This window comes from Limulus polyphemus, unplaced genomic scaffold, assembly GCF_000517525.1.
Source record: "Limulus polyphemus unplaced genomic scaffold, Limulus_polyphemus-2.1.2 Scaffold25, whole genome shotgun sequence".
NCBI classification, from domain to species: Eukaryota; Metazoa; Arthropoda; class Merostomata; order Xiphosura; family Limulidae; genus Limulus; species Limulus polyphemus.
Window position 1 is genome coordinate 1,465,131 of NW_013665635.1, and position 11,474 is coordinate 1,476,604.

The window sequence follows — 11,474 nt, forward strand, 5'->3', positions numbered from 1 at the left end:
AACTATATTTTATCTGTTATTTTCACTATTGTATCTCTGTATGGGTTTAGTCAGTTTAACTGACCTTGTAACAACCATAAAAAAAATAGTAAATAGATATAAATTATCTTTTTCATTCTAGAATTAGAACAAATTATAACACGAAACCACAAATGTTTAGTCTAAATTGCTTAAATCTTGTAATATTTTACATATCTAAAAATAAATTTATTATTTTTATTTTATTGACCTTTCAGCAGTGTCTGACTAACATTACAGAAGTTGAATGATACGGCATGTTCACTCATGTTACTGTATCCAATATAAAACTGGTCTTTACAAAGTGAGCTGTCTTGGCTGTATTCTAGTGGACCAGTATTTTGTAAAATACAGTCAAATTTCAGTTATAATACATTATTTCTATTTACAAATAAGTTTTTAAATTTCAGTTATTTTTCTTAGAACATATAATAGTAAATAAAGAAGTATAGAAAACAATTATCTCTTCTAATTATGAACTTTGTACTCGTTTGCTGCTTGTCGTCAGTTGCTAAGCCTTATCAGATTTTACATGTGGAGAATGGTAAACAAAATACTTTTTTAACATTTTATATATACATTTTGAAATAACAAAAAATCATAAGTTACTATATCAATACCACTGAATTTTACTAGGCAGTATCTCTGACAAAATTAAGTTATGGCTTTTTTCTTTAACTGCCTTTATCAACCTTTTGTACTTATTAATTAGCTCCTCTGACCCACCTTTCCCTACGTCATTAGCCCCTACATGCATCACAAAAACTACATTTCTGCTAGCCCCCTTTATTATATCTCCTGCTCTGTCAGTTATATCTTCCACCTGTGCCCCTGGATAGCATAATCTGATTCTTTTCTTCCTATTTACCTCACAGACTATCCTATCCACATGCCTTGTTAAGGAAGCACCTATAACTATATGATACATGTAAATAAATTGATGTGGTTTGAATTAGTAGAGCAGGAATTTTATCCTACCTATCGTTTTCATCTCCTTTAACCAAAAAACAACAAACAAACAAACTTGGGTTTGCTTTCTGAGCAAGAAACACCATGTGTTTTATGTAAGTTATCTCATTGTTGAACTGTTTAATTTTTTAAATGAGTAAACATAAATATATGTAATTTAATGATTATTACAGTGAGACAAATTTAAAACTTAATAATATCAAGTTATGTGTAAATTAAAACACAGTCATGAGTATATTTGTCAATGAAAGATAAAGAACCTTAAAGAAAATAATTGTGTGATGCGGTGTTAATAAATTAACTTTCGGTTATCCTCTGGAAGCTGTTTTGTGCATTTTATAACTAAACTTCATGGCTTCTTATATCACATCAGATTACTTTTGTATTATCAAGAAATGAATGTTTTGCACTGTGATGATGATGAATTTATTTTTAATTATTTATTTGAAGTTGTTTTTTGTTTTAAAGGTAGATATGAAATTCACTCTCAAAGGGTCATATGTCAGATAAATTTCATATGAAACATCATTCTGAATGGCATAGCTCCAAGTTCTTGTTAAAGTCTGTCCTTAATAACTAATGAAGTGAAAACTGACACTTGAGGTGCAGTAGCTTGGTTGGTTAATGCACCTTCCTAATTCCAAAAGGGAGGAAAGAAAGTTAAACAAAAAGTTATTTTTCAAGTTATATTTTCATTCCATTTATTTTTTTAAAGCTCAAAATCCATATACTGCCAAAGAAATAAAAAAAAAGACTTGCAACATTTCAGATATGCTTACTTAGTTGCATAAAGCATCTGACTGACAGATAATAGATTCAAACCATGTGTGTACCTAATTTCTAAATTGGCAGGGTTCATAATATTTCACATCTGTTGACTGGTTTCTTAGAGCCATGAATACAAGTAGGTAAAGTGTATATGCATATGTAAGATTGAAAAAAAAGTTTCTTGATAAATTTATGTACATTTTTTAGAAATCATAAAAATAGTAATAGTTTTTTTTACAGCTGAAACAAAACCCCAAACATAAAAAGACTGTAATAAGATGTATAACTTCTTTTTGCACATAAACTTAAAATGTTTTATTTTTTAATTTTAATGTATTAGCAAAGTCATCAAACATGTTAATGTTTCTAGGACGTCCTCGATTGGTTTCCATCACACCTAAAAATTATGTTCCTTGCACAGAAGAATCTCTTCCAAATGGTTATCATCTTCCCATCAAATCGAGTGTCATAGTAAGATATATTTTTTTTCTATATTTTGTAATTTTTTTTTTCTAAGTAATATTGAAGTTATATGAACTTGAGTAATTTTCCAGATTTGTTCAGTTTCAAACTAAGTCCAGACACATACCAGTTCACCTTGTGATTTTCATATGTATCAAAGCTTGGTGGTTGTAATGCACAAAAATAAAACACGTAGAAAAAAATCTTTGGTTTCATATAGTATGCAAGAAAGAAATCCTAGGTTCATCAAAAACATAAAAGCAAACCATGTTTCAGGAGTGAATCCTCTTCAATAATTGTTCACAAGTTCCTTTTTAGGGTAGGTGCTGTTAAGTATTATATCATAAACTGAATTAGGTTTTGTGATATATATATATATATATATATATTTAAGAATATAAATAAGGTTTTAATGTCTATCAGAAAAGAAGAGTAATAAATTGGAATTCTCATGAAGTTTTAATGGTTTATATGGTGTTGTATTGATACACTGATTCAACTTAAAAATTTCACAACTGTTCATGAGATGTTATTAAAAAAACAAAGTGTGACTCTATGAATAAAAAAAAAAGAATAAGGTGAAACGTATATGTTAGTACTTATCTCAGACAGCTTACAATGTTGTCGATTGTACTTAAGCTAACGTATTTTATACAAACGGTAGTAGTGCACTAAATAAATTTATTTAATGAAATGCATCAAAGAATATAGACTAATAACATGCAAAAAGCAGAGAATTTCCCCTAACTCAAAATTTTTCTGGCTTTCTAACTATACGACAATAGCCGTTACAAATTCATCCAATCTAGTCTTTAACTATCCCATGGGAATAAAACTTGTCTCTGAGCAAAATTGACGCTTGTCTGTTCAGAACACAACATTATACAATACATCATTTGATAGATGAAAACCTTGATTTTCTGTTGGTTAAAGGTAATGGATAATTAAACGTAAAAGAGAACTATTGACAAAGCCTGAAAGAGATGATGTGATAGGTAGGTGTGGCAGGAGGGGTGTGATTTTATATTTATAGCTCTGTAACCAAACAAAATTGAAGGCTGTAATTATGGTTCATTTGAGCAGTGACAATTCTATAGAGAGTAATTTACTTACAGTTTTGTACCTTTTCAAGGGGTGGTTAATAAAACAGGGAAGACAAGATGCCTGGAGAAAATGTCACATGTATCACACTAGGGGAAATTCAGGATTTTTTTATATTGCCTTATAGAAGTAGGAATGCAAAATTTATATCCTATTAAAATATGGATTATTAGCTATGATTTTTATGCTCTACTAATTGGTATAACATAAACAAAAGACACTAAAATGTTCTGTCATGTGTAGTAAAGGATACCCAGGGTGAAAGGGTTAAGGTTACAATATTCAAAATTCAAGTAACAAGAAGGGGAAGGGTGTGGAAGATAAACAAATTTGACCAATTGTGTTTTATATATATATTGATTTGTGTCTGTTTAATGCTGTTCCTATTTTTCAACTCTGTATTATTTCAGTGAATTCATGAATATTCATAGCACTTTGGGTCTGGTTCACTTATGATTTTAGTGTTTAGTCAGTTGATATTATGATGTGTTTCATTAACGTGTTCAGCCAAAGCTGAAATAGATGTTTCATTATACAAATTGTATGTTCACTTATTTAAAATTTTAGGTTTCTTTTTGTTTCTTAATGTCCTTTCCAGGTTTCTAATTGGGATATCTTAGTGATTCTCCATGCCCTATATCATCCTCTTTTTGAACTTTCGGCATCATGTTCCCTATATCACCTTTCTATCAAGACTTATTTTTCTTCTTTTGTTAGCTGGTGGACGTCGACGTTTGTATGTGTTTGCAATTCATGTTCACATGACTCTTTACCATTTCACTTATGTTATGTTGTATCCCAATAGGTTGTTTCTTCCCAGAATGTCAGTGGCTATAGAAGAGGATAAGGCTTTCTCTCCTACTCATCTTCCTTCCATTTATATCCCATTAATTACGTGATTTGGCGGTTGCTTCCTTGGAAGGTTTTGTGCTACCCCCCTTGGCTATTCTGCTCATTTCTAAAAGAGGTTGCTGACTTCATTTCTTTTATGTTTATTTCTATTCTTTTTCAGAATCCTTCTCATCATTTTCATTTGGATCCCACTCTGTAGCGGGTGTTGCCTGGTCAGGTATGCTTATTTCCAAATCTGCACTTGCTACCAGTCAACTGATTTAAAATTTCCTGATAGCAACAAGTTCTGTTGAGATGGGGGTGTTCAATAAGACCACCTTGTGTGCTTTCTGAATGGTACACAATTATAACACAAAGACAAATACACTACTGGACCTTCACTCATGGACTGTCATGAGTAAAGCTTAAGGGGATTTTGCCCATCCTTGCTGACCCCTAGATTGAATAAAGTGGGGTTGGTTTGCTTTTCAAAGTAGGGATTGTATTTCACCTATTGCACTGTCTCCGGAGCATCATTCCCAGGGGCTACCCAACGTGAGTATTCCTCCATTTTTCCTAATGGAGTGTGGGAGTTCTTATCACTTCCAGTTTCCAGTTCGTGCAGTGACGGACAGAGGTTTATTCCTTCTGAGTGATGCTTGTATTCATTATTCCACTCAAGGAAAAGAGGGCAAAGCTATTAATAACCCTGGATGGTTTTCCTAGATGTATGGTAGGAGCAGGATCAGCCTACACAGGAGCCTTCTCATAATTCCAATTCAGAGATGACACTTTACTATCTGGTTGAGTTGTGCACGACTCTCCTTTTTGATCATTCTCTTTATTTTGATGATCCTCAACACCTCATCATTCTGCACACAGAACATCTATGCCATTGGTTGAACTTGGTTTGTTCCACATCCTCCTCTTAATTCTAGGGGCAAGGAGGTGTTGCCTTGCCTCTCAGGTTGGAGAGTTAGGATTTCAGTTCGTAATCCCAGACCGGGAAATATCTTTTTTAGGTTGAGTGAGGTGAGTTCGGTTTGTTGCATTTTGAACTTATTCAGATTGGGGCAAGGATTCGCCCACTTTTGTGTTGCTTGCTTTCTCTTCATAATTCTGATGGCTCTACATGTAACATTCTGTAAATTTCAGGTTAGATTACAATAATATCACAAGACCAGTGTTTTTCAAATTTTCAAATCAAAAGAAAGACAAAATTTATTATTTTAAAAGATATAAACTTTATTGAAATATTTGAGAAGAATGTTGGAAGATATAACAGTCAGTAATTAAAATCTACAACAAAAGTAAGTATTTCTAGTTGTTGCTTAAAAAAACATATCACAGTGAAATCTTTTTTGAACTTTGCAAGATGCAAATACATAAGAATAAGATATTAGTTGCAGAAGCTAAGTACATAATGTTTAGAAAGTTCATCTGATGTTTTAAACTATTTCATCCAGAAGTGTTTTTTAAATGTGATAAAACAAATCATACAACACATACATCAAATCAATTCACCAGAGCTTTGAAGACTTGATGCTGTTCCAAAGTACACGAGTTTAATAGTTCATTTGTCTCCAGAAGTAAGATTATAGCATTAAATATAGAGACTACCACATAAAAATATGGCAAAGTATAAGTGACGATTCATGTTTTTAAGAGATTTAATATATTTTTATATAATACATTGTAAATATACCCAATGTATGTTAGTTTTTATTATATTTCACAATAAGATTAGTGATAACACTTGATGTTGTAGTTCTCTAACCCTATCTAGCCTTGTGTTTTTTTATGAGGGTATATAACAAAATTAAGTTTTCAAAACATCTGTCGAACATCCCTTAAGTCACCTACAAATGATATGCCCAGATTTAAATTTCATTTTGTTATGAATTTTACTAAAAAGTTGTTTTGAATAAAGTAATTTAAAAAAAAATGTTTAAATATTCATTCTTATTTTGATTGTTTACCCCAAAATTGTTTTTTTTTTATTTGAGCAGTAAAAATATTAAGACTTTACACCTGCACAAATAAAATTTGTCAACATACAAAAGATAGGTGAAAATTTGTGCCCTTTTAATTTGTTTGTTGCTTATTTCTACCACAAATATTCAAAAAACAATGAATATTTGAAGTTGGTTGTGTCAAAAATAGTAAAATTAAACTGTCTGCCCTATACATGTTTTACAAACTTCTAAAACTTATAAGATCATAAATATTTCATCTGCAATTTGAGATTCATTTTCTTTTGTGTACCCTGTTTGTCATAGAGTTTCATTTCTTCCATACAAGTGTTGTAAATTTCTAAACCTTTAGTTATTATGCAGAGCCTTTGTTTGAATACGTGGCTTCAAAAAACTAATCTATTTCTTAATTTTAATTTTTTATGGGGTTATGTAAAGGTGATAAATTAAATTTGTTTGTTTATTTTATTAAAGTAATTACTTTTGCACTTGGTCTTCATTTTACAAAAATCACATTGATAATTTGAAACTAATGAAACCTTATGGAAGGCTTTGCCCTGGTATGAGTTTAAAGACTAGTGTTTTTTTGTTTAAACAACTCTACATAATTTCTATAAAGAGGTATCGTTTATAAATATGGTATAGTAAGATAAATACTATGTGCATATTAATTTTAATGGTACATATTTTATTGCACTATTTTCTTTCACCTTGTGATGTTATTAGGCTTATGATTGTATTTGTTGCTATTCAAAAATTTGTGTTTGTTAGAATGAATTTGAAAAACAAATATTATGTTGTACAGAAATAAAAAATTAATACAATGTTTATAAACATTTTGTTCTGTAACAATTTCTTATTTCGTGGAATGAATAACATGATATAAGAACAAAACAGAAATAATGGTGAATGTAGAGTTGCAGAATCTGTGTAGCGTGTAGAATATGCATGACTGAAATCTGGCTTTCGGCTTAATGGTTACAGGCTTATTGACATAGTATATCGCTGCATCATGTAGTTATTTATATTTCACCCTAGATTGTAAAATTACTAAAAAAATTTATAGTGACTTCTGTGTTTCAGATATGGTAATCTTTACAAGTTATTAATATTCATGAATTCAGAAGCAGACATTGGGCTGGAAAAGGTTCAGAACTGGTGATCAGTTTAAAAGGAACGGTCATTACAAACATGACATTTAAGTTATACCCAAGTACATTGCAGAAACACCCTTTGAAGTAATTAGATATTTTTATTTAATATTGTTCAAGCAGAATGAATAAGAAGTTTAAAATATCAACTATACAGAGACTAGCAAATTTTAAAATTAACAAAAGGAAGCACTTACTTGGGAAGTAACCAAAAATGACACTCATTACAGTTTTTATAAAAGTATTCTAATGGGTTCATACAGATATTGTACAGAGGTTGAGTATTTTATATTACGATGATTTTTGAGTCTCACCAAGTTGTTACAGTTGATCTCAACACATCTTGTCATGCTTTGTCTGATGACATTGTATCTTGACAATAGCCTTGCATTATAGTTTCCAGTGCACAAGGCTCCATCATGAGGCTGTCATATCTAAAGCACATCCCTTCTCCCAGTGTGTTTTCTATAAGCCATATAATGTACAAAAACAAGTTTTCCAGTACATGTTTCAACAGGCCAATTGCACAGAAATCTATAGCTGCTGTATTTAGTGGATTGACTTGTATATCTTCATATCATATAGTATAGCATGACTACCACTTTCATTCCCCAGCTGCTTGAGGTATGCAGCAGTTAAAAAGACATTTTGAATGAAAACTACAAAGAATATCAGATAAATGTTTCTTTATTCTACCCAGTTAATGCCTTCTTCAATGGGCTATGAACATCACAGGTTACAAAACTGATTTTAAATGAGTAACCGAAAAGAATATAAAAGTCCAACAATATAGTGGAACTGTGCATGGTGAAGCATGGTAAATGTATTGTTAAACAGGTTAGAGTCACTGAAACAATAGTAAATCTAAAGAAATAAAATAAAAAATGAATAATAATAATATTATAGGGGCCAGACATTGTATCTGTTAATAGAATGAATATGAATATGTGTGTACATCTTGAACAACTCTACTTGTTACTTAAACCAAGGTCTGAGTTAACGATATTGGAATTTGGGTTTTATCGAAATATTGCTTGAAATAACTCTACAGAGATATATACATTGACATGGTTAAATAATTCACATTTGGGGCTTTTCTTTTAGGATTGTTTTTTTTTCTTTTTCAAGTTATCAATTTCTGTGACTTGCATTAAAGAAGTTTGTGCTCCTTAAACCTGTTTTAAGATTAAGAGACATAACATTTGTGTATCTTAATATCTTCCAGATGATTATGCTAATAAAGGTCATATAAAGAAAATAAATTGTTTATAAACATTTATACAGTGAAATGATAATTATCAGGTGGTATTTGAATTAGTGTATCTCAGAGTATAATTTGTTGTAACTAATGGATTGGTGTATGTATAACACTTTCATTGTATTCAACAGGACAGTCGTGAAGAAATGTGTGTCATATGTGAGAAACCACAAGAATTAGTTAAATGTGATACTTGCAGTCTGGCTTATCACTTAAATTGTGTGCAGCCTTCTCTGTCATCAGTTTCAGCTAATGGTTGGTCCTGTCCCAAGTGCAAGCCTAGCCAACCAAGTCAACTAAATGATACACATATATCATCTGAGGCAAAATCATTACCAGTCTGTAAATGTTTTATCCCTTCATCTATAACACAGCCTACTTTGTCTATATCTACATCAGCAGTGACAACAGTACCTGTTTCAGCCATAACTTCATGTGCCATCACAGTGCCTATCTTTCTTACAGCTTCCAACTCTACCAGTTCAGACCTTCTTAAAGTACCTAGTAATTTAACCAAAGTAACTGAATCGGCATCTGTCACACAGGTAACAACAACAACTGTTTCTCTGCCTACGAAGGTAGATAAACATCGGAATCCCATTGTGTCTGCCACTAGTCTAGCACAGAAAGCAGGTATATGCGAGATTGTTTTATACCTAAATACATCTTGCTTAACATTTGCATTGTGTAAACTAAGCCAAGACTTCAAGCGATTAAGATACTTGAAGAAAACTATGAAATTTAATTTGGTACTTATAGTATATAAGTTAGTGTTATGTAAAATCTTTATCTACATTGCAACTTTATTGATTGAAATCTTCTAACTTCACCACATGACATCTGAAACAGTTCTTATCAGCACTACTCTATACAAATTGTTAACTTCAGGCAGACATGATCTGAGTAAGTAAAATGAAACCAAATATATTAACTTAATCAATAATATCATTAATTATATTTGTCATAAGACATTATGCTAGGCCCATTATATTTTTAACACTATATTACTGATCTAGTCCATTATAGGTTTTCAAGAATTAAAAGTGTGTATAATAATAGTATTTCAACCACATTATATTCAATATATGTTGATGATCCATTTCACTAAATCCAGAGCTCTTCAGGCCAGCTGAGATACAACGAACACAGTAGCAGTCAGGATACTATTTATATAACCATAACAATAACAATTGCTGTTGTAATAAATGGCTTGTATAACACAGAGAAGTGAAGATTAAGAATTTATTTAAATATTTTCCTTTGAAATTAATAAATTAAAACGTATATATAAAATTCAAACTTGAATTGTATACTATGTTTTGATTCCAAATTTATTGACATACATTGATAATTTTTTGAATATGACTGTAAAAAAGTTGTGACATTGAACATTTTAACCCCCACCTGTGCACAGAGGGTTAAAGAAATGTTCTCCAAATCACTACAACTATTCATACACCATTTGGATGGGTTAACTTCAGTAGGAGTTCCTAATCCTTATAATTATTCTTAAAGTTTTTCTGGTTCTCCAAAAGAAACTGATGTTAAACTAGTTTGAAAGAAGGCAAAAACAAGTTCCAAAATAATAGAAGCCTAAAGTGATTCTCGGTACCCTGTATAACTCTTGTGTCTGAACTAATTTCCAGTTGGGGATGGTTTTATTTCATTTTTTATGTCTGGGGTTTTTATGCAGCTTATACTTTTGAATATATCTAGGCATAAATACTATTTATCTATGATTGATAATTAACCAAGTCATTCTAAAAGTGTAAGTAGATTTATTTTTTGGTACAAGAAAGGGATGCTTTAGAGTGGTGTTTAAGAATAATTAATTTTCAAATGCATCAACCTGAATTGTAGACAAAAATTGATTTTATAATATTTTGCTCTTTTCTAAATACTTCTTTGTTTATAAAGTATGAAAATTATTTTCAAAGTGACATTTTTTTGTTATTGTATTGTTGAATGAACTTATTTAATGCTTATGATATTATATTTGTATTATTGGTGCATAAATGATTAAGTTTTTATAACAAAATAACTTTTCCAAAGAAATGCAAGTAATAGTCTCAATAATTCATGATACAATTTTTTATATGATGCTGCTGTAGCAAAGGAAAATGTGAAACAAAAACTATTGAAAAGAAGTTTAGTCCTGAGGAAAGAAAAGAACCAACTGGAAAAAAAAGTTCAGAATTTGACATCTGTTATAGCAGTAAGTATAATCTTCAGTATTATTACAGTAACAAGCAGGAAACATATGATAATTTAAGGTTTTCAATGAAGGAGTGATACAAAGGTATTATTTCTCCTTAGACTTTTAGTTTTAATGTAAAACAAACGGGCCAAAATGTTATCAAATTTTTAAAAATAGAACTTAAGATAAAATTGTTTTTAAAAATCAAGCCAAGTATTGTTCATTCCGAACACAGTTTATTTACTTAACTTGGCGTAGCTTGTGGCTAATATTTGCTATAATAAAATTTCAGATCCTTGTAAATATCCTGTTGCAAACTCAGTTTGTATAATTGAAGTCTTTTTGTGAGTTATTTGGTTTCAACAGAAATGAGATTTTTTTTTCTTTGAAGAAATACTTACCATTCCTGGTGGTTCCATTACTCCTAAAATTTAATTGATTATATTTAAGGTGTTGTAAACAAAAAATTTTCAAAGTATCTCCACACTTAATTCTCCTTATACCTGAAATGTCTGCTGCCGAGTTACACTGTATGTACAAAGTAGCTGTAAGCTAATTATGTAGATAGTTACTACTTATTGTTCATTGATTTCGCAACTAGAAAGGTAATCTGGTTTATGTGAAACATTTAACTGGAGATGTGTACGTACTAATATTTAATACATTGAATTTTAATAAAATTTATGAATAAGAAATTCATTGAACCCCATTTCAATAGATTTTATTTTTTTTAAGTACTTTATAAT

The 11,474-nt window shown here is 30.5% G+C and overlaps 1 protein-coding gene across 2 annotated transcripts in view; it reads left to right on the forward strand.

The window, feature by feature from the left end:
* Positions 1-11,474, forward strand: part of LOC106459022 (PHD finger protein 21A-like) — a 33,769-nt gene that overhangs the window by 14,353 nt on the left and 7,942 nt on the right. For both annotated transcript variants that reach the window (XM_022385650.1, XM_022385656.1), the window contains exons 5-7: positions 2,126-2,226; positions 8,663-9,164; positions 10,643-10,746. In XM_022385650.1, the coding sequence (XP_022241358.1) occupies positions 2,126-2,226; positions 8,663-9,164; positions 10,643-10,746 (707 nt within the window). The remainder of the gene's footprint in view (positions 1-2,125; positions 2,227-8,662; positions 9,165-10,642; positions 10,747-11,474) is intronic.